The 25,085-nt window shown below is 40.0% G+C and overlaps 2 protein-coding genes across 2 annotated transcripts in view; one reads left to right on the top strand and one right to left on the bottom strand.

Moving 5' to 3' along the window:
* Positions 1-5,160, top strand: part of LOC115224405 (39S ribosomal protein L51, mitochondrial) — a 7,515-nt gene extending 2,355 nt beyond the window's left edge. Inside the window, exons 2-4 of the mRNA XM_029795304.2 lie at positions 553-830; positions 2,269-2,379; positions 4,521-5,160. Coding sequence (XP_029651164.1) covers positions 584-830; positions 2,269-2,379; positions 4,521-4,741 — 579 coding nt within the window. The 5' untranslated portion in view covers positions 553-583 and the 3' untranslated portion in view covers positions 4,742-5,160. The remainder of the gene's footprint in view (positions 1-552; positions 831-2,268; positions 2,380-4,520) is intronic.
* Positions 5,161-14,258: 9,098 nt separating this feature from the next.
* On the bottom strand, positions 14,259-21,554 carry LOC115224555. Its single transcript, XM_029795466.2, has 3 exons — positions 20,778-21,554; positions 16,435-16,598; positions 14,259-14,952 (listed from the first exon to the last, which is right to left on the bottom strand). Exons 1-3 carry the CDS (start codon positions 20,953-20,955, stop codon positions 14,308-14,310), a joined length of 987 nt encoding a protein of 328 aa, XP_029651326.1. The 5' UTR covers positions 20,956-21,554; the 3' UTR covers positions 14,259-14,307.
* Between the last annotated feature and the right edge of the window lie 3,531 nt (positions 21,555-25,085).

Below are 25,085 nucleotides of genomic sequence, written 5' to 3'. Positions count from 1 at the left end.
TTTCTACACTGAACTGTGTCAGCATAGGAGCCATGGTACCCAGAGGTTGTGAACAGGGATGTGCTAAAGGGACATACAAAAATCTTTGGCAATTCCCCATTCCCCTGGGAGAGACAGGCCCTGCCACATGGTGAATAACACCAATTGCTGAAGCTCTTAATTACAGCCATTGAGGAGCATACGTAAGTAGACATGAGAGGTATCACTTCTCGATTGCATCAAAAAAATTTTTCTGCAGCAGATGTTATTGCTGCCTCAGATCAAGAGCAGGCCTTGTAGCCCACATGAGGGCCTGCCAGAGATGATTTCTGAACAGAACAGTGAACACAGACCTAATGCAGACAGCCAGTGAATATTGAAGCTGTAAAAACTTCAAAAAATGTTTCACATAACTGATCATCAGACAGTTTGTGAAGTCTTTCCAGCTTCAATAAAACACTGTTTTACTTTATCTTTAGCATTCGGATACTGTTTTCTGCATCTTGTTATGCAGCTTTATGATTGCATGTATGTTTGTATGATTTAAAAAATTTTTTTTTTTACTTTTTTTAGTAAATATCTTCGTGGATAATTTTATGAGAGAATGCTACTTTCACTGATAAGGAAAAATGGGCTAAATTTGGCCAGGTTCTTCACTCAGACACCTCTGCTGACCCAAGAGACTTCTGTATCTAAATGTTGTAGTATTCTGAAAGTTCCAATCAGCAAGACTGCTATTCAACAGACAGCATATTCTACGGAAGTATGGAATACAGATTCTGCTACAAATAAATCATATAAAAGTCCAAGAAGGAAACGCTATGGTTATGAAACGAAATATTTTACTGGAGGTAAGATTCTTTTATTCTTTTACTTGTTTTGGTTATTGAACTGCTGCCATGCCAGGGCAGAGTCTTAAAGAGCTTTGGAAATATTTTAACCATTTAGTGTTCGCATTATTCTGCCAAAATTAATCCTTTTTTTATCCACATTGTTTTGAACTAATCAGGCATTATCTTGGTGCTATGAGATTTTGATGAGGTAGCTGTTAATTTTTAAGACGACATTGTAGGGTTGGTGTGAGAGACCAGATCTGGCCAGTTTGAACATGAAACAGGCAGAATACTTTTGGCTGGATATGGCTGGTTTAAATGCTAAAGGATTAAAGTCTGGTTTCTTTTTGTCCAACTGAAAACTTTGATAATACAAATAAACTAACATCAGTTGTCAACTGGTGGGAGACAACCACAAAGACGCATACACATAAAACGTATATTCGTAAATAGTAAGGGACTACCCCAAAACGATTACCAGTTTGCTCTAAGTTAGGGGTTCAAAATAGGTTATTCAACAGTTAATATATAAATCCAGTAATGTTCTCATAAGATAAGAATTCAAAGATATATTCCGTTGGATAATTCTGAAACTCAGACACTTTCATGAACCTGATTGACTTGGAGGGATCGTTGTCAATCATGGCCTGGATCTCACCAACAAATTCAGGAGTTCTTTTCTTATCAGAATGATCAGAGTGAGTTTTTTGAGCTGCTGTACCTTCGTAATTACCATTAGATTCATCCAAATTCTTTCTGAATCCCCTGCGCTGTCCTCAGATTGACACCCAAACACTCTGAAATGTTTGTATTGGAGCTTCTGGTGCCAAGTAATACAGCATGTCATTTCCAAATTTCTGGCAGAGTGAATTGTGTCATGGTGCTGTTTTTCTCACAGACAGTGCCCAACTGACCCTACGATACTGTGTAGTATAGTATAAGCAAAAACAAACAATGCACATGCGTGAAATCAAAATTATGAAATGGTGATAATTTACCCATCACACCTTGTATACACACACAGGTTGTTTTTCTGTTCCTGCCTACCAAATCCACTCAGTAAACTTTGGCCAGCCTGAGGTTATAATAGAAGAAAACTTGCCCAAGGTGCTATGCAATGGAACTGAACCTGGAACCATGTGGTTGGGAAGAAAGCTTCTTACCACACAGCCTTCTTCTTAGTCTACTCCTGGTTCTTCTGCCAGTTGGCTTGGCTTGAAGAATCCACCTTGTGATTCTCTCCTGCAACATTCTATAATACCAGGACTGTGACATCCCAATGTGAAGTCGTGATTCAGTCACAACTTCACATTGGGAGACTTTTTGGCCTTTGACCTTATGCTATGTAAAAATATGTAATTTATTTTTGTTTACTGTTTGCTGTGAATAGAACAAAAAAGATTTGTTTTTTATGTTTTTTTTTTTTTTTCATTCTTTCACTATATCTGATTTGCAGGACTTCTACCTCGCCCCGATACTGATAATCCATTGCGATCACTGAAAGCCTATAAAGTTCCAGAAAACTGGGTAAAAAAGAAGGCTTTGTTTGGACAAAATGATTATATTGGTAAATAATGATTTTCTTACCTTCATCATCATCATTGGCACTGTCATCATCATCATCATCATTTAGAATCTGTTTTCCATGCTGGCATGGGTTAGACAGTTTGACTGGAACTGGTAAACTGGAAAATTGCACGAAGCCCCAGTCTGTTTTGACTCGGTTTCTACAGCTGGATGCCCTTCCTAATACCAATCACTCCACAGAGTTTAGTGGGTGCCTTTTACATGTCACAGGCCACAAGAGTACCTGGCCATAGAATTCTGCCTCAGTAAAATCCCGCTAACCCATGCAAGCATGGAAAATCATCATCATCATCATCATCGTTTAACGTCCGTTCTCCATGCTAGCATGGGTTGGACGGTTCGACCGGAGATCTGGGAAGCCAGAAGGCTGCACCAGGCTCCGGTCTTATCTGGCAATGTTTCTACAGCTGGATGCCCTTCCTAACGCCAACCACTCCGTGAGTGTAGTGGGTGCTTTTTACGTGCCACCTGCACTGGTGCCTGGCAAGGCTGGCATCGGCCACGGTCGGATTGGTGCATTTTATGTGCCACCGGCACGGAAGCCAGTCAGGGCGGCACTGGCTTCGGCCACGATTCGGATGGTGCTTTTTACGTGCCACCGACACGGAAGCCAGTCGAGGCGGCGCTGGCATTGGCGTGGACATTAAAAGATGATGATGAATATTCCTCTGTTTATGTGCTTAATTGGTATTTTTTCTTATTTTGGTCACAATTTAGTTTTTGGTAGCTGTCATATAAGCTGTGTGGAGGTACGTGACTTAGTGGTTAGTGTGTTGGACTCACAAACCTAAGATTGTGGTTTCAATTCCTGGACCAGGTGATGTGTTGTGCTCTTGAGCAAAGCACTTCATTTCATGTTGCTCCAGTCCACTCAGCTGTAGAAATAAGCTTAGCCTGGTGAGGGATGGCCCCTGCCAGGCTTTCTTGCCCAAGATACGCTGCATGGCTGCAACACCTCAATGACCCGCAGGGTGTTAAGGGACTTATCAATATAAGCTGTACACTATACCAATGGAGGATGTGAATTTAACTGTTCAGAATTGTGAAATCCGCCATAGTTCATTAAGATATCTTCCTCCTGCTGATGTTGATGGTAGATATAGTGTTACACATAAGCTGCCAAATATGGCCTGTGATCAGAACCAGAAGCTGAATCCAATAGCAAAATATACAAAGACACAGAGAACACTAGTCTGAAAGAGCTTCTTCAGTGGAGGTGCAATGGCCCAGTTGTTAGGGCAGCGGACTCGCGGTTGGAGGATCGCGGTTTCGATTCCCAGACTGGGCGTTGTGTGTGTTTATTGAGCGAAAACACCTAAAGCTCCACAAGGCTCCTGCAGGGTGGTGGGGGGTGGCGACTCCTGTTGTACTCTTTCGCTCCATCTTTCTCTCACTCTTTCTTCCTGTTTCTTGTCCCCGACTTCCTACGCAACCGCTGAGCCTGGATGCACATTCATCCATCCTTCGATGCTCTTGGTGTCAGGGGTTGACCTGCTTTCTCTTCTGTGGGTCTTACGAATAGCAAAGGACCACGTATCAAACTTCTCCCACTACAGATGAAGACCGCTTTGCAGCTTCTTCAAACCAGCAGTCTTTGAACTTGGCTCTGCAAGTTGAATAAGCATTCAAAGGTATCATGTCTTGGGATGAGATACAATTGCCTCCAAAACATATATGAGTGAACCTCTAATTGGTCACTCAACTTAGTAGAAAAAGCAGCCAAATCTCCCTATACTCACTTCAGCTTTAATAAATATAAAGGATGCATTAGTTAATGTACACTTCTGTATCTCATAAGATGTGATGATCCTCTTGAGCAGTGCTCCATACCCGGTATGCCATGGCACACTGGTGTGCCACGAGACGATGTCAGGGGTGTCACAATGTAACCTGAATGTAATTTTTTTCCTTATGCTTTTAGTTATACTCTTGTTCAGGTGTGCAACTGAATTTTGAAAAGGACATAAGTGTACTGCAAGTGTAAAAAAGGTTGCAGAGCACTGCTTTTGAGCAATAGGTGTCTATGATCAGTGCTGGCCTGGGGTTAAACATAATAAACTTTCTTTGTATGTCTCTGTGCATGTATTTTGATACAGTTTTTGACTTTTTTTTTGTCCTTAGATATACTCGGTGATGGCAAAGTCACTCCAAAGGATTTGATCCAAGGTCCACCCTGGTTGAAAGGATTCAAGGGAAACGAGATGCAACGATTGATACGTCAAATTAAATACGAAGGTCATCATTTGAGGTTTTATTATCCAACGAAACATCACAAATTACGAAAGAGAATTAAATATCTTTATAAATTCTACAATCACCGTCGGCATAAAACCAAGTATTAAAACAAATATTCAAGTTTGGTTATTAAATGCTTTTTCCTTAAAAATGACTTTTTTTTTTGTTTGTTTGTTTGTTCACTTATTTTCATGTTTGCTTTCCCATGGAAGCCTAGGGTCGAATAGGGAGTTATTCTGGGGTAAGATTTTACAGTCAGATGAAATTCCTGCCACTGCCGTTGTTTTAATGTTTCTCATATTTATGCTTGACTGGGTCAGACAGATTTTACTCGTTTCAGTCAGTGGACTGTGGCCATGCTGGGGCACTGCCTTGAGGAATTTTTAGTCAAATGAATCAATCACAGTACTTTTGTTTGTAAGTCTGGTACTTATTTTATCTATTTCTTTTGCTGAACTGCTAAGTTATGAAGACATGAGCACACCAAAACTAGTTCCCTAGGCAGTGAATGGGGGACAAAGACACACACACATATACTCTTTTACTTGTTTCAGTCTTTTGACTGCGGCCATGCTGGGGCACCGCCTTTAGTCAAGCAAATCGACCCCGGGACTTATTCTTTGTAAGCCTAGTACTTATTCTATCGGTCTCTTTTGCCGAACCGCTATGTGATGGGGACGTAAACACACCAGCATCAGTCGTCAAGCAATGCTAGGGGGACAAACACACACACATACACATATATACGACAGGCTTCTTTCAGTTTCCGTCTACCAAATCCACTCACAAGGCATTGGTCGGCTCGGGGCTATAGCAGAAGACACTTGCCCAAGATGCCACGCAGTGGGACTGAACCCGGAACCATGTGGTTGGTTAGCAAGCTACTTACCACAACTGCTAAGTTATGAAGACACGAGCACACCAAAACTAGTTCCCTAGGCAGTGACTGGGGGACAAAGACACACACATATCTATACATATATGATGATTATATATACAATATCCGTATAAATGTGTGTGTGACAGGCTTCCTTCAGTTTACGTCTACCAAATAAATCCACTCAAGGCTTTGGTCAGCCTGCAGCTATAGTGGAAGACACTTGCCCAAGGTGCCACACAGTGGGACTGAACCTGGAAGTATGTGGTTGGAAAACATACTCCTTACCACACAGTCACACATGCACCTATATTTATCTTTTACGTGTTTTAATCACTGGACTGCAACCATGCTGGAGCACCACCTTGAAGGATTTACTCAAACAAATCAACCCCAATACTTATTTCTTTTAAGTCTGGTACATAGTCTATCTTGTTTTTTTTTTTTTCTCTCATTGGTCAAGGGCATGTGAGGGAGTCCATTCTGATGTTGGGCAGTCTGGGTTTTTTTTCTGGTTGGTATCATAACAGGTTGAGGGTTCTTCTGCGTGGGTTGTTGGTCCTCTGCAGAACGACATGGTTGCAATCCTGGTATCACCATTAGTTTAGAACTGGCTCACCTAGGGTGGCCCTACTAAGAGCAAAGCTCCAGGTGATAATGCTCTCTTGGATCTATGGAACACGCAAGCCCCAGAAGGGTCACCTTGGAGATTGTAGAGGGACTGGCATGGGACTGCCAGCGATAGAGAGAACTGGTAGACCTGGTCAGCTCTACACATGATGATGCCTCTGGGACTACTGATCTGGGATGATCCAAGCATGAAGCAAGCAAGCGAAGCAAGAAGCACTTATTCTGTCAGCATCTTTTTTCAAACCACTACATTACAGGGACATAAACAAACCAACACTGATCATCAAGTGGTATTGGTTGTTGTGGTGGTCAGGGAAACACAAACCTAAGTGTACAATGAGCTTCTATATAGTTTCTGTCTACCAACTTCACTTACAAGGCATTGGTCAGCACAGGACTATAGCAGAAGGCACTTGCCCAAGGTGCCACATAGTGAAAATTGACTCCAAAACCAAATGGTTGCAAAGCAGAGAAGTGCTCCAGCATGGCTGCTGTCAAATGACTGAAACAAGCGATAAAAGAAATGGTGAAATAATTACAGTTAAAAAAAAACAGTCATATTAAACATAATGAAGATTTTTGTTTCTTAATTGTAAATATGCTAATCCATATCTTGAGAGAGAAAACAATAAAAATTGAGATTCAGAAATCTAAAATAAACGTATCTTTTATTTTTAAATAAATACATTTTTTGTCCACGTTGATGATGGGAGGCCATTCTCTCGTCACCATGGGTGACTGATCATTTACATGAACAAGTTATAAAAAATGTAGTTGATCTCTTTCACATGAGAAATTAACCTTACTTTCAACTTGAATAATCCTTGATTATTATATAAAATATAACTCTTTGTAAAAAATTCTATCAACAAATTTCAACAGGTAACCTATATTTTTAAAAGCAATTTTTATTTTATTGGAAAAATGTGCTTTAAATATAAGTGTCCACAGCCAATCTAACCCTTTAGCATTTAGATTATTCTATCAAATGTAATGCTTATTTATTCATATTGTTTTGGATTTATCATACAATGTCTCATAGCTTGTTGATTTTGATGATGTAACTGTTTATTTTTAGAATGACATTGTTGGGTAGGTGTAATGGGTCAGATTGGGCTAGTTTGAACGTAAAACAAGGGGAGATATTTGGGCTGGATATGGCCATTTTAAATGCGAAAGGATTTATGCTTATGATGACAAATCAATGTTTATTCTAGGCTACAAATCACTTTTATATTTTCTGAAAGTAATTATGATTGTAGATAAAGAACTATAAACAAATAGGCGCAGGAGTGGCTGTGTGGTAAGTAGCTTGCTTACAAACCACATGGTTCCAGGTTCAGTCCCACTGCATGGCACCTTGGGCAAGTGTCTTCTACTATAGCCTCGGGCCGACCAAAGCCTTGTGAGTGGATTTGGTAGATAGAAACTGAAAGAAGCGTGTCATATATATATATGTATATGTATGTGTATGTGTGTGTGTATCTGTCCCCCTAGCATTGCTTGACAACCGATGCTGATGTGTTTATGTCCCTGTTCGGCAAAAGAGACCGATAGAATAAGTACTGGGCTTACAAAAGAATAAGTCCCGGGGTCGAGTTGCTCGATTAATGGCCGCAGTCAAATAACTGAAACAAGTAAGAGAAAGAGAAATACATATTCACACAAATATAAGTTTATGCGTATATACATATACGTACATGTACTGTGTACATAAATATAAACCTACACAGATGCACACATACAAATACATATGCATGCTTACAATACACACATCCACATAAAAACACATCTGGATCCCAATGTATATATATATACAAACAACTTTAGCTTTTTTAAAAATTGCTCAGTGTATATAACAATGAAGATGAGATAAATGACATTTGCAAAATGCAGCACCATGCGTAGAATTATCCATAAATATAACAATTAAATAGGTTTGTAAAATAGAATAAAATAATAAAAACTTAAACTTATAGGCGCAGGAGTGGCTGTGTGGTAAGTAGCTTGCTTACCAACCACATGGTTCCGTGTCCAGTCCCACTGCGTGGTACCTCAGGCAAGTGTCTTCTACTATAGCCTCGGGCTGACCAAAGCCTTGTGAGTGGATTTGGTAGATGGAAACTGAAAGAAGCCCATCGTATATATGTGTGTCTGTGTTTGTCCCCCCCCTCCCCAACATCGCTTGACAACCGATGCTGATGTTTACGTCCCTGTAACTTAGCGGTTCGGCAAAAGAGACCGATAGAATAAGTACTGGGCTTACAAAGAATAAGTCCCGGGGTCGATTTGCTCAACTAAAGGCGGCGCTCCAGCATGGCTACAGTCAAATGACTGAAACAAGTAAAAGAGTTAGATAACTTAGATATGTTTCGACCAAAGATTGGTCCAGGCCATGTCTAACTTAATAGCACCACCTGATAGGATTATTCGAATCCTGTTTAAGTCAAGTTTTGTTCAAGTAGTGAGTTCTTTTTGGGTGAGTTGTATCCAATTATGGGTGGCTTATCTGGTATTCTTTGAAGGAATCTATCCAGACTCCGTTTAAAGTTGATGGGATCCTTTTCCTCTTTGATCTCCCTCGGGACAATGTTAAATAGGGCAGGGCCTGTTGAGGAAAAGAAATTATGTTGCAGTGTACATGTATGTTGTGATCTTGAATTGGGCAGGGGACGTATGGCCCGTGGTCCCATAACAATGAAAGGTTTCTTAAAGAATACGTCAAAATACATTCAATATCATTGCGATGCAAAACAACCACACACTACAAAACACAAATTCAGCAGTGGCATTGGATACCAGTTCAAGATCCAAAAACATACATACTATCCATACGGTATCTTGTCGGCTAACATTTAAAATTTTGTTGTGTGCTAGCAGGAATTTAAGAGTTCGCGTCTTTGATTCAAAGTGCTATTGTCCTGGAATAAAATAAAGAATTTTTCCGAAAGGCAGAAATCATATTTGATGGGTCTTTTATGAGTACAATGTCTGTAAGCTGATGCTTTATCAAACATTTTCCAATGTCCTGTTGAAAGGATGAGTTTCATTTTCTTTCAATTGCCAGACTGGTCTTTGTCTTGTATTTGGGGAACCGGAAGGAATTTCTATGAGAATAAAATCTGGTCTTGAAAGAATTTTCTGAAGCCCCTGTGTATGCTTTATATTCTTGCGAGCCTTCTACATATATATATGTGTGTGTGTATATATATATATATATAAATAGATGAGTGTATTTTTCCCTTGTTAACAATTAACACGGAAAAAATAGATATTTGTATGTATATATATATGTATATGTATATTTGTCTGTATATATGTATGTATATATATATGTATATTTGTCTGTATATATGTATGTATATGTATATATATGTTTATATGTATGTATGTATATGTGGATTTATATGTGTGTGTATGTATGTATATATATATATCTCACCGTGATCACTGTGACCGACCAGGCTAACAGATGTTGCTACACATCGCTGGTCACAATGCGCTTCGCATTGTTTTAGCCTTCAAATGACGCCACACCGCTGGCTAAGCGAGCAGGCTAACAGAAGAGTGAGAGAAAGTTGTGGTGAAAGAGTACAGCAGGGATCGCCACCCCCCACCCCCTGCCGGAGCCTCGTGGAGCTTTAGGTGTTTTCGCTCAATAAACACTCACAACGCCCAGTTTGTGAATCAAAACCCCGAGTCTGCTGTCCTAACCACTGGGCCATTGCACCTCCACCATATATATATTTATATATTATACTGTGTTATATTTAAGTATCAAGTATGAGGGATTTCACATTAAGCAAAATGAAATCACACTTTGAATTAAGCTTCAATTTTGCGATGAGTTGTGAAAATTTGAATTTCCTGTACTCTTAATCTTGTCTTGAGTTTTTTCATTTTAAACCAAAACTTCCATGTGTCCAGTCTTCTCTACATTATGCTTGAACCAATAGCCCATACAACTAGCACAATTTTATAATATTATAAATCATAACATAAATAGTATACTAGCAATGTTTTTATCATTTTGCTAAGATTAGTAATTTGCAATCAATTACTTTCTTTTAGAATTAGTTATTTAATTAGTGTATAGGCGCAGGAGTGGCTGTGTGGTAAGTAGCTTGTTAACCAGCCACATGGTTCTGGGTTCAGTCCCACTGCGTGGCATCTTGGGCAAGTGTCTTCTGCTATAGCCTCGGGCCGACCAAAGCATTGTGAGTGGATTTGGTAGACGGAAACTGAAAGAAGCCTGTCGTATATATGTATATATATATATATATGTATATGTGTGTGTGTGTGTGTTTGTCCCTCTAGCATTGCTTGACAACCGATGCTGGTGTGTTTACGTCCCCGTCACTTAGCGGTTCGGCAAAAGAGAACTGATAGAATAAGTACTGGGCTTACAAAGAATAAGTCCCGGGGTCGATTTGCTCGACTAAAGGTGGTGCTCCAGCATGGCCGCAGTCAAATGACTGAAACAAGTAAAAGAGTATGGGAACTAGTAATCGGTAGTATTGTTAGTAACAGATGTTAGATTGGTAAGTAGCAAGTTTTTTAAACTTGATATAAGAGATCAAACTATCTTGAAGTTCATGTGTAAAGTACTAGTTTTATTTTTAATTTTCTTTCATTGGAATGTTTATATCCTTCATCGGTGTACATTGGTGAAAGATCCACACACACACATATTAATTATGTATTATACAAAATATAAAACACATCACAGTCCTTATAAAAACCAAACATACAGGATCAGTGTTTAATTGTAGAAAAAAGTTTTTATAAGGTTGTCCCAAAAGTTCGTAGAAAGTCTTGGAAAATAATGGTCTTTATTTTGAGGAATAATTTTTGTTGTTTTTGTTAGTACTTGGCGAGGAAAAATTCAATTTTCGCAAGTGTTTACGAACTTTTGGGACAACCTAATAATATATGTTTTATATATACACCCAGAAATTTTGAATACCTTATTCAAAATTTGATTTATTGACTCATCATTATCATTTTAACATTTAATGTTCTATGTCTGCATGATTCAGATGAAACTTTTTGAGGCAGATTTTCATATGCCTAGCTGCTCTTTGCATTTTATTTTCTTTTGAGAATGTTTTCTTGCAATCGCTGGACTGACTCCTGTGCAGGTGGCAAGTAAAGAAACACCGTTTCGACCCTGTGCTTGAGGAGATCCACTGAGTCAAGTACACCAACATCAAAAATCAATGGAAACTGCAGTTGTGATCACTGAGCCGGTGGCACATAAAAAGCACCGCCTGAACGTGGCCGATGCCAGTGCCGCCTTGACTGTGTCCGTGCTGGTGGCACGTAAAAAGCACCAATCCAATCATGGATGTTGCCAGTCCCCCCTGGCACCTGTGCCAGCGGCACGTAAAAAGCACCCACTACACCCACGGAGTGGTTGGCGTTAGGAAGGGCATCCAGCTGTAGAAATACTGCCAGATCAGACTGGAGCCTGGTGCAGCCTTCTGGCTTCCCAGATCCCCGGTCGAACCGTCCAACCCATGCTAGCATGGAGAACGGACATTAAACTATGATGATGATGATGATGAAGATTAAATGGTTTATCAGATGCAAAACCAAATTTCCTAAATAGAATCATATAAAAGATCTAATTACAGTGAATTTTTTCAGAAACTGTTAAGTGGGTGTATATAGGCTGAAGGACAACGACTATGAGTTAAGGTGACAGGCATAAGATTGCATGGTTGTAAGTTCAAACCATTACAACTATAGCTGGTGTGTCCATGGGACAACATACTTGTTTCATTTTCGCCTGATTTACAAAGCAATTGGTTCCACTCTTGAGTACTTAGCACCTGAGTGGTTGTCAGTAGGAAGCTTATCAAGTATTTAACCCTTTAGCTCCCAGATTATTCTATCAAATGAAATGCTTATTTATTCACATTGTTTTGAATTAATTATCTTGTAGCATTGAGATTTCAATGAGGTGGCTGTTAAATTTTTACATTGACATTGAGAGGCTGAATCTGACCAGTTTGAACATAAAACGAGTAGAATATTTGGGCCTGATTTGGCCAGTTTCAATGCTTTATAAAAACTGTTCCATCGTCCCCCAATTTTTTTTAACTCACCTATTTTCTTCACAACCTTCTTCTGCCACATGTACCTAACATTTTTTAAACCAAACAGATATTGTCCATTCACATTACATGTCCATACTTTACAAAGCTCAAGTGAGACTCTCAATACTGCACTGATCTACACCTGAAACAATGCTACTACTTATCACACACACATCCTAGAACACTTCCAGGAAAGGGTCACTCGACTGATTGGCATTAAATCACTAACAATCATGCTCCAGCCTCCCTCTGGCTCACAGGTCTGCTGTCCTCAACCTCTGTATATTCTATCACCTGTAATTGAGCACTGATCTCATTTCTGGAACAATGCTTATTGCTAATCACACACACACACACATTCTGGACCCCATCCAGTGAAGGACCACTCAACTGATTGGCATTAAATCACTAACACATACTCCAGCCTCCCTCTGGCCCACAGGTCTGCTGTCATCTATTTGTATTTTCCATCACTATTATAATGGCCTCTGTTCCTCAGAGAGGGTTGGTCTTGCATCTAGTCCTGATCTACTTGCCACCACTCTTGTTAGCATCCAAACCCCAGGCCCACCACAGTAACCACTGTTCCCAATCCTTTCTCACCAGAACACTAGCCTTCTGGAACCTTATCTTGACCATGTTTTTCCAGCAACAGGAAATGGCACACAAACGACATCAGGTTCACCGGTCTTAAAGGGCCTGCAAAGATCATGGGCACTGCCTTTTCCTGAGCCAACAATTAATTAAAAAAAAAAAAGGAAAACATTTGGCCATCAGATGCATATAACACTCTGCTTATTTTGCAGTTTCGCATGCACCCCTACCTTTCATGCAAATAAACACAGCACATGCACAGCCATTAGACCTTATTTTGTTTCATTCCACTCTCATGAGATCTTTCACATTAAATACCTGCATTTTATTATCCATTACTGGCCTTGGACTACCTTCACACACATCATTTGCTCTGCATGCATCACAGAGTTTACAGCTCTCCAAATATCTTCAACTCCTTTTACCTTAATCACTGTACTTTTACTACCATTTCCAAAATAGATAAGGGCTCCATATCATCATCATCATTTTAATGCCCACTTTTCCATATTTGCATGGGTATGTAATTACCTAAAATTCTGTTAACCCTTTTGTTACCAACCCGGCTGAAACCGTCTCTGGCTCTGGGGTACAAATGTCTTGTTTTCACAACTTTTAAATTAAAATCTTCCACCAGACTTTAATCACAATTTATGTTCCTTAATGATAACTAAGTTATTTTACTAAATTCTTCGTTATATTTAAAGTAATTGAAAGAAACACGGAGCATCTCAAAATAAATACAGTAACGAAAGGGTTAAATCACAATATAATTTGGAGGAAGGAATCTTAGAAATTAATGAGACATAAAAAAAAAATAAAAAGGAGTTGTGGGACATGTGGGTACTGGAAAAAGGAGTTGTGGGACATTGGTTTAAGGTTTCATAACTAATAACACATGCCTCTCGTTTAAAAAGGAAGCTGGTCCTTAATTGTAAAACATTAAAAAAATGCTTGGATAAAACTGATCTTTAACGATAGGCGCAGGAGTGGCTGTGTGTCAAGTAGCTTGCTTACCAACCACATGGTTCCGGGTTCAGTCCCACTGCGTAGCACCTTGGGCAAGTGTCTTCTACTATAGCCTCGGGCCGACCAAAGCCTTGTGAGTGGATTTGGTAGACGGAAACTCAAAGAAGCCTGTCGTATATATGTATATATATATATATATATATGTGTGTGTGTGTGTGTGTGTGTGTCCCCACAACTGCTTGATAACCGATGCTGGTGTGTTTACATCCCCGTAACTTAGCAGTTCGGCAAAAGAGAGCCGATAGAATAAGTACCAGGCTTACAAAGAATAAGTTCTGGGGGTCGATGTGCTTGACTAAAGGCGGTGCTCCAGCATGGCCGCAGTCAAATGACTGAAACAAGTGAAAGAGTAAAAGAGTAATATGCAAAATTGAACGAGGATGGAAATGAAGATCTTTTTAGAATATTTTATAAAAATTTAATATTTCTCTGTCTTATATGTTTATATGTGATCTGGTGCTGGCAATGCATTCTGTTTCAACTGTCTGTCTTTCTTCTTGAAGTCTTTCAAAATCCTCATCATTTCAAATTTAGCTTCATCTTTTAAATCTTCATTGGAAATAGATTTTAGTTCTATAGCCATCATATCACAATAAAAATCTTCAGCATCCCTCCTCTCATTCAACTGAACTGTTCTACTGTCCATTCTGTTTCGCAGCTGATCTACCATAAGAGTGCAATGATTGAATGCAGTTTTTTTCGCACGGTTTTCCAAACTGTTTGATACCTCTTCGCTTAAACTAAAACGCTCCCCACCAGATGCTAAACCGTCATTTCTCACCAAACTATAATCTCGCCATCCATTTGTTTGGCTTTCTTGTTTTATACTTCGATTCCTTACCTCCTGAGGTTCAGTCAGGAGAGTTTGGATGTTTTCAGGTTCCATATAAATATTTTGTATCACCTCTGGTTCAATACAGATTGTCTGCATGTCTTCAGGTTTCATGCAGCTACTTCTAGCACTCTCGGTCCTCATGAACCTTTCTTTTGCTTCCCCACACTCCATAGATCCATCATGGCTGTCGTCAATTCTTTCAAAGGATGGACCAGGTGACCCATCTTCAATGCTATGGGACTCTACAGCACGCTATCGAAAAAAGAAAAAAAAAGGCAAGATAATATTAGTAAGAAGTATTAAAATCATATAATAATATTTACAAGGGTGACTGAAAAGTTCATTGACTGACACAAATATATACATAGGCGCAGGAGTGGCTGTGTGGTAAGTAGCTTGCTAATCAACCACATGGTTCCGGGTTTAGTCCCACTGCGTGGCATCTTGGGCAAGTGTCTTCTGCTATAGCCCCGGGCCGACCAATGCCTTGTGAGTGGATTTGGTAGATGGAAACTGAAAGAAGCCTGTCGTATATGTGTATATATATATGTATGTGTATGTGTTTGTGTGCCTGTGTTTGTCCCCCTAGCATTGCTTGACAACCGATGCTGGTGTGTTTACGTCCCCGTTACTTATCGGTTCGGCAAAAGAGACCGATAGAATAAGTACTGGCTTACAAAGAATAAGTCCCGGGGTCGAGTTGCTCGATTAAGGCGGTGCTCCAGCATGGCCGCAGTCAAATGACTGAAACAAGTAAAAGAATAAAAGAATGGGATTCAAGCACTGCAACACCAATGGAAGAAGTGTGCGAACTGCAATGGGGAACTATGTTGAAAAATAAATGTTATTTGGCCACATTCCATAGGAGTATGTTGCTCAGACCATGAACTTTTCAGCCAACCTTCATACATCATACAAATATAGAAACACCAAGAGACATGAAATAAATTGGAGGGTGGTGATTCTGTCTTGAATAAATAAAGATGCAATCATTAATGATACAAGCACTGGTGCCTTAGTGGATGCAAACATCAATCTTGTAACATTATAAGAATTTTAAAATTTTGGAAGAATTGAAGTATGCTATTTTTTTACAGTGGAACTTGAAGTAGACTAAACTATAAATAATAGCATGTAGAGTATTGGGTCAAGGGTCCCCATGGCTTCCATCCAAGTTTAAACAAAATTGGAAGTAGTTGTAACAAAGCCATAGTTAATTGTGTAAGGAAGAACTTGAAGATTTTAAATGTTAAGAGCAAATAGTAGGGTAGGTGTGAGGGGCTGGACCTGGCCAGTTTGAACACAAAACAGGTAAAATATTTGGACTGGATATGGCCAGTTTAAATACTAAAGGGTTAACCCCAATGATAACTTTCTCTAAAACACCATGCCGGCGGCACGTAAGAAGCACCATCCGATTGTGGCCGTTGCCAGCCTCGCCTGGCACCCGTGCCGGTGGCACGTAAAAAGCACCATCCGCCTGTGGCCGTTTGCCAGCTCCGTCTGGCACCTGTGCGGGTGGCACGTAAAAAGCACCCACTACATTCACGGAGTGGTTGGCGTTAGGAAGGGCATCCAGCCGTAGAAACACTGCCAGATCAGACTGGGCCTGATGCAGCTTTCTGGCTTCCCAGACCCCAGTTGAACCATCCAACCCATGCTAGCATAGAAAGCGGACGCGAAATGATGATGATGATGATGACCGCTAAAAGTAGAATGCAAAATAGTTTGTACCTTCCGTGAGAGGGCATGTGGTCTGAGGAACCGGTCCAAGTTCTGGAAAAGCCACCATTGTGGGGCATAAACATCTGAGCTAATTCTAGATAATTCAATCAGTCTCTTTAGTTCTCGGTTGTATGCAGACTTCAGGACATTCCATTTCTTTTTCACCAGGTCCTCTGCAAAATAGAAGTTGTAAGCTCAACATTACAGGCCGCCAACGAGAATACGTCAGATAAAGAAAAAGAATAAGAAATCCAAAAGTAAAGTAATACATTAAATATGTGAGATGATAGAAATGATAGAATGTAAGGAAAAAATGGATTATTTGTTATTGATAATAATAAAACATTGTGTACAGTGCACTACAACTCATCTAAAGTGTATGTATAATCAGGTGTAGTTTCGGCGGATTTCGGAAAGCATGAGGGCCTTAAAGAATGCAGTGTCATGGCAGTCAACAACTGACGCAGGCAGTTTGTTCCATGCTTCAGCAACTCTGAGCGTGAAAAAATGTTTCTGAAAGTCATGGGAGCTGTGCTGTTTTCTGACTTTGTAGGCATGTCCACGTGTGTTGGACACATGGAGATCAAAAAGGTGTTCAGTGTTGTTGTTGTTGTTGGTGAGGTGGTTGATAACTTTGTGGGTGTTTACCAAGTCCATCGCCAGACTCCGGAGCTTCAGTGAATCCATGCCCAGGGAAACAAGGTGCTCAGAGTATGGTAGGTGTCTGATGGAGAGTATGCATTTGGTTGCATGTCTCTGAACAGATTCCAGGAGGTCAATGTTCTGAGCAAGATAGGGGTTCCAAACTGATGATGCGAATTCCAAGTGTGGTTGTACCATAGCTTATTGTTGCTTGCTTGGGACAAATCTGAGGTTTAATATTTGAAGTGACATGGGTTTGGAATATTTAATATTTCTTCTTTGTAAAAAGCTGTTTTCACATTCTGACCCGACATAACTTTTATTTTTACAATACAAAACTTTCAAGAGAGTTTTATCTCTTATAGTCGTTTCAGTCATTGGACCACGGCCATGTTGGAGCACTGCCTTGGAGAGTTTAGTTGAATAAACCAACCCCAGTTGTCAAACAGTGGTGGTGGTGGTGGTGGGAAATACAAAGACTCACTCATATACATGCATGCACACACACACACAGAGTGGGCTTCATTCAGTTTCTGTCTACCAAATCCATTCATTAGGCTTATATCAGCATGAAGCTCTAGGAGAAGACACCTGCCCAAGGTACCATGCAGTGGGATTGAACCTTCTTAACCACACAGCCATACCTGTGCCAATCAGTTTTATCTATTTACTGCTAAGTCAAGAAAGAGCAGCACCCAAGGCCCTCAGTTTTTTTTCTCAAAATGTCAAAGACTGATGGGAAGGTGAGGAGGAAAGAATTTAATCCTCAAATCAGTGACTTGGCTCAAATGCTTGGTAACAATGTAAACTCCACTCAAGGCACATATCCATGTGTTTCGGGTCCAGTTCCATTGCAGAGCACATCAAGAAAGTGCCTTCTAATATAGTTCCAGGCTGGACAGTACATTGTAAGTGAATTTGAGAGACAGAATCTGGAGGCTCATCATGTGTGTGTGAGTGTGTATATATCATCATCATCATCATCATTTAACGTCCGGTTTAACGTCCAATGGGTTGGACGGTTTAACTGGGGTCTGGGAAGCCAGAAGGCTGCACCAGGCCCAGTCTGATCTGGCAGTGTTTCTACAGCTGGATGCCCTTCCTAATGCCAACCACTCCGTGAGTGTAGTGGGTGCTTTTTACGTGCCACCGGCACGGAGACCAGACAAAGCTGGCAAAGACCACGATCGGATGGTGCTTTTTACGTGCCACCGGCACGGAGGCCAGTCAGGGTGGCGCTGGCTACGGCCACGATCGGATGGTTCTCTTACGTGCCACCTGCACTGGTATCACAACTACAAATTCCATTATATATATATACAGAGAGAGAGATACACATACATACATTAACATACACGTGTGTGTAAATGTATATCTGTCATTGCTTGACAGCTGGCTTTAAACATCCTAGGTTGGATCTGTATTTGCTCCCTCTAAGCAAATTTCGTTTCCGCACTTAAAGTAGATTATGTACCTAAGCAATGATCTCCAGTACAGAACAGAAGGGACTGCATAGAAATGGCATGCTACAATCATCCAATTTACAAATAAATCATAATTTACATGAGTGACAATTAAGATTAATTAAACTGAGTTTATGGTATATTTTATAGACATAAAACATCATACGTTAGAATTTTTGCTTAATATTAAGTTTAACACCCAGGGCCACCAAAACAAAAAAGTCTGATAGGGGTAAAAAAAAATGTGGTTAATGTGTGTAGGCGCAGGAGTGGCTGTGTGGTAAGTAGCTTGCTAACCAGCCACATAGTTCCGGGTTCAGTACCACTGCATGGCATCTTGGGCAAGTGTCTTCTGCTATAGCCCCAGACCGACCAATGCCTTGTGAGTGGATTTGGTAGACGGAAACTGAAAGAAGCCTGTCGTATATATGTATATATATATGTGTGTCTGTGTTTGTCCCCCTAGCATTGCTTGACAACCGGTGCTGGTGTGTTTACGTCCCCGTCACTTAGCGGTTCGGCAAAAGAGACCGATAGAATAAGTACTGGGCTTACAAAGAATAAGTCCCGGGGTCGATTTGCTCAACTAAAGGCGGTGCTCCAGCATGGCCACAGTCAAATGACTGAAACAAGTAAAAGAGTAAAGAGAGTGTATTAAAGGAATTTGGAAACCAAAATTTGCGCCAACTAACCGATTGATTATTCGGCAGAGGAAAAGTCATCTTGGATGAGGATAAAGTGTTGCAGTCTCCAATAGAGATGCGGGTGGAGTTAGTAGTTTTTGGATACATATTTCCTTATAATATTCGTACCACTGGACGGTTGTGTCTCCACTAATATTGTTAATGAACTTTGTTATTGGATAAAGGTATTAATTCCATTGTGAAGAGCAAGATTTTTTTTTTAATAGAAAAACAGTGGAAAGTTTGGAAATTGGGGGGGGGGGGTATTTCTAAAAAAAAAAAACATTTTTTATTTTTTGGATAATCGTATCAATTCCGTTATGCAGAAGACGGAATCGAAACACTTTTGTGAAAATTTGTAGAAATGAAAAAGTTATGAGCGGTTTTAGTACATAGGCGCAGGAGTGGCTGTGTGGTAAGTAGCTTGCTAACCAACCACATGGTTCCGGGTTCAGTCCCACTGCGTGGCATCTTGGGCAAGTGTCTTCTGCTTTAGCCCCGGGCCGACCAATGCCTTGTGAGTGGATTTGGTAGACGGAAACTGAAAGAAGCCTGTCGTATATATGTATATGTATATATATATGTATGTATGTGTGTGTTTGTGTGCCTGTGTTTGTCCCTCTAGCATTGCTTGACAACCGATGCTGGTGTGTTTACGTCCCCGTCACTTAGCGGTTCGGCAAAAAGAGACCGATAGAATAAGTACTGGGCTTACAAAAAGAATAAGTCCCGGGGTCGATATGCTCGATTAAAAAAGGCGGTGCTCCAGCATGGCCGCAGTCAAATGACTGAAACAAGTAAAAGAGTAAAAGAGAGTATGCTTCGATCAGAACTCTGCCCGCATTTGTCTTTGGAAGCTGCGACACTTTATCCGGGTCCAGGATGATTCTTCCTCTGCCGAGTAATCGGTTCCTTGGCGCAAATTTTGGTTTTCATATTCCTCTAATACACATTTTTTTTTGGTACCCCTAATAGACGTTGTGTTTTGTTTTGGTGGCCGGGTGTAAAACTTAATATTAACCGAATTTTTGTATACATTCCAGGACTATAATATCTACAGTAGAAATCATTTCATGAACTGTGTTTACGAAGACTAATCAAATTGACTTATACCGTTTTATAATATATTTTTATAAACAATGAAACAAATATACCTTAAAATTTTAGTAGATATTCAGGGATTCCAGCATGATACTTCATTGTAGTCCCTTCTGTTTTGTAGAGGAGGTCGTCGTTCGCGTCGACCGTATCGATCCCCCAGGACTTATTCCATCCAGCCTGGTACTTATTTCATCGTTTTCTAGTTGTTGTTAATGTGCTAGGTTACAGGACACAACATAAGCAACACACGAGTATTACACATACACACTATTAATCTAATTGAAAACAACTGATTACCAATTATAAAAATCTCTCGCTATTTTAACACTCTGAACGTGTTAACATCTATTGTTTTGGAAACGTATTTATGTAATTATTTTCCTGTTTTTTTTTTTTAATGTAACGTAACGTATATATATACATTCCTAAAATATTCACAATACAAAGCTCAGCTACAACTGACCTGTCCATCCAACACCCATTTTTTCTGCAATTTCGCGTAGAGCCATTGCTCGGGCGGGTCTGTATGTGTAGTTTTCGTGGTCAGGGTTCCAAAGCAGTTCCCGTTCTCTGTACAACTCAATTAATAATTCGATCTGACTCGATGTCATCGTCAGGTCCACCCTTTCCATCGACGCCATTTTTCTGTTGTCGAGACAAATTTGCAAATCAATGATCGAACGAATTACATTCGATCGCAGTTTAGGACACACAACGTCGATTGGCAAAACACTGGGTCTCGCTTTATATATGAACTAGAACAACCAATAAGGGAACGTCTTACATCGTTTCGACAGCTTGTTGCTAGTTTATTAGCCAATCAAAACAGATCTTACTGAAGGCACACATGTGTACGACATGGCAAACGACAAAAGCACAACATGGTCTCTCGTCTAAGGAACGGGTTTTGTGATTAAATAAAACAACGTTTTATGGTCTATTTAATTTTAAATAATTGGTTTGAGAATCGTTACTAGTTTTCTTCAACTTGAAATAAAATAAATAAAGATTCGCGTTTATATAAACAAATACAGTTATGAATTATGATTGATAATCTCTTCCACTCTTTGCATTTGGCAATTCACTTTCAATTTGATGGTAACATTCACCACCCGTAAGCTTCGATCAACGTCAGTCAGTCTATCCATAGAAATGTGTGTGGTCTCGTTCCGACTCTCGCTTATTGTATCGGTTGTAAGCAGAAGAGGAAAATATTTCACGTTTTACTAATTCCTTATGTGGCGGTTCTCGGAGAGTTTGCTCCCCTATACTGGTTATTTCACCCTGTACACATTAACAGTTGGTTTCATTAAGGAGCCTTAACTTCATGTCATATGCAATTATATACTAATATCAGATGAATTATATATATATATATATATATATATATATATATATATTTATTTAAAGGGCTAAAAACCACTATGTGGACAGCCATATGCTAGAAGTAGATCACCTACGATCAAACTACAATGAAAGAATGTTCTCTAGAGAAAAATTCAGTGGACACCAGAACAATATGCAGGCATATTGTTTTATATATATATATATATATATATATATATATATATATATATATATATAAGATAATATATATATATGTGTGTGTGTATTTTTTCAATGTGTACAAATAACACGGAAAAAATAAATAAATAAAAAGTTACCAGGGTAGCAAATATACACGAAAGTGCCAAGGATATTACAGCCTACTTATAAAGGTAGAAGTTCCAGGGTTTAGCGAAATGTTTTTTTATAACATAGATAAAGAAATATGTTAACACACCAGGCAAAATGCTTTGTGGCATTTCATCTGTCTTTACGTTCTGAGTTTAAATTCCACTGAGGTTGACTTTACCTTTCATCATTTCAGGTTGATAAATTAAGTACCAGTGGAACACTGGGGTTGATATAATCGACTAGTCCCCTCTCCCAAAATTTCAGGCCTTGTGCCTTTAGTAGAAAGAGTTATTATTATTATTATTATTACTATTACTACGTATGTGTAGAGAGATATGGCCAAATATTTAAGTTCACTTCATAATTAGGGGGCTTCTGGATTAAAATTCCACTATCATGCATCTTTTCCAACTTCCTTAACCCTTTAGCATTTAAACCGGCCATATCCGGCCAAAAGTATTCTGCCTGTTCTATGTTCAAAATGGCCAGATCTGGTCCCTCACACCAACCCTACAATATCGTTTTAAAAATTAACAGCTACCTTATCAAAATCTCAAAGCTACAAGATAATGCCTGATTAGTTCAAGGCAATGTGGATGAAGAAGCATCAATTTGGGTAGAATAATGTGAACACTAAAGGGTTAGTAGTCTATATCACAGAATCTTGGCATCAATCATATTAACTGATGTTGTTATACATTGCTGATCACAATGTACTTCCTCACATTGTTGTAGCTTTTGAATGAGGCCACCCCACTGGCGAGGTGGGCAGGCTAACATTACCCCCTGAATGAAACCCCAATATGTTGCAGAGATACCCATTTACAGCTAAGTGAACTGGAGCTATGTGTAATGAAGTGTTTTGCTCAAGAACCCAACACATCACCAGCCTGGGATTTGAAACCGTAATTTCAACGTTTGAGCATCATCATCACCATTGTTTCAAGTTTGTTTCCGCTGTTAGCATGGGTTGACTGGTCATTATGGATTGACACAGCAACCCGAGACAAACAGTGTTGTTTAGCTTGTCCATGTAGCATGTGCACGAAAATGAATGTAATAAACTTTAACCTCAAGACCTACATCTGTTTCTTTATTACCCACAAGGGACTAAACATAGAGGGGACAAACAAGGACAGACAAATGGATAAAGTCGATTACATCGACCCCTGTGCATAACTGGTACTTAATTTATCGACCCCGAAAGGATGAAAGGCAAAGTCAACCTCGACAGAATTTGAACTCAGAACGTAACCGCAGACGAAATACCTATTTCTTTACTACCCACAAGGGGCTAAACATAGAGGGGACAAACAAGAACAGACAAACAGATAAAGTCGATTACATCGACCCCAGTGCGTAACTGGTACTTAATTTATCGACCCCGAAAGGATGAAAGGCAAAGTCGACCTCGGCGGAATTTGAACTCAGAACGTAATGGCAGACGAAATATGGCGACGCATTTCGCCCGGCGTGCTAACATTTCTACCAGCTCGCTCGCCTCAAGACCTACATCACGTAGTTATGTCTCTTAACTTCACACCTCGTCAGTATGCATCATCATCATCATCATCATCATCATTTAGCGTCCACTTTCCATGCTAGCATGGGTTGGACGGTTCAACTGGGTCTGGAAAGCCAGAAGGCTGCACCAGGCTTCAGTCTGATCTGGCAGTGTTTCTACGGTTGGATGCCCTTCCTAACGCCAACCACTCTGTGAGTGTAGTGGGTGCTTTTTATGTGCCACCCGCACAGGTGCCAGACAGAGCTGGCAAACGGCCACGGACGGATGATGCTTTTTACGTGCCAGGTGAGGCTGGCAACGGCCACGAACGGATGGTGCTTTTTATGTGCCACCGGCACACGGCCAGTCGGGGCGGCGCTGGCAACAGCCACGAACGGATGGTGCCTTTTATGTGCCACCGGCACGAGGCCAGTCGGGGCGGCGCTGGCAACGGCCACGAACGGATGGTGCTTTTTATGCGCCACCAGCACAAGGCCTGTCGGGGCGGCTTGACCTTTTATGATCAAAGGTATCCATTAATAAAGGATAAGTACAATTGAGGATTTGGTGAGTACAGGGAAGTTATTTTATAACAGAAAAGATGAATTAGCAATCAAACTGGAACCAAAACTAGGTTAGTTTGTTTCGTTTAATATCTGTTAAAAGCACAGGTGTGCTTCCCAACAAGTGTATGTGTGTGTGTATATAACACTGACTTTTCTTTTAAGTAATACTAGCAGTATCGCCCGGCGTTGCTCGGGTTTGTAAGGGAAATAACTATATAAGCATTTTTAGAGAGTTATAGCCAAAAAGTAGCAAAAAAATGCATTAAAAATGGAAAAAAAATTATGGTAAATTTTTTTTTAAATCGTTGACTCATCGTAGACATTTTTAGAGAGTTACTTCCCTTATATAATAGCGAAAAAATGCATTAAAATGGAAAAAAAATGATGGTAAATTTTTTTTTAAATCGTTGACTCATCGTAGACATTTTTAGAGTTACTTCCCTTATATAATAGCGAAAAAATGCATTAAAATGGAAAAAAATGATGGTAAATTTTTTTTTAAATCGTAGACTCATGCTAATACCCAGAAGGGCTCAATATGAATCACGACTATAAGATACCCGGTTTTGGTTAAACTACACCGCAAAATGTGGGAGTAGTTAGGAATCTAAATCGTAGGAGACAGACACACAACTTCACTTTTATATATAAAGATTTGGTTTGTTCTTCCTTCCTTCACCCCAACTATTTATACTAATCCTAATTAGTAACTAAATGTAGTGTGATGGATGAAGAGGACAACAGAAGGAGAAGCAACGAGAGAAAGAAAATACAAAAAGGCCTTACCTCGGCGAAGATCAGAAGTCACTTACGAATTCGACATGTCCTGTCGCTTCCTCATCTATGCTCGAACTGCCTGCTTCCTCGATGACCACACGTGCGTCCCGCTTGACCGCTTCCGCTTCCTGCCGCACATGCGCCCTCCAGTCTTCTGCCGGCCCCTGCAAGCCCTACTTCCACCCACCTCATCTGTCATCCTCTCCACCGGCACCACAAGCTCATCACATCCCATAACACCGACTGC

The sequence above is a fragment of the Octopus sinensis genome, linkage group LG25, assembly GCF_006345805.1.
Source record: "Octopus sinensis linkage group LG25, ASM634580v1, whole genome shotgun sequence".
NCBI classification, from domain to species: Eukaryota; Metazoa; Mollusca; class Cephalopoda; order Octopoda; family Octopodidae; genus Octopus; species Octopus sinensis.
Note: the sequence above shows the minus strand (reverse complement) of the source record. Positions and strands in the feature narration are given on the sequence as shown.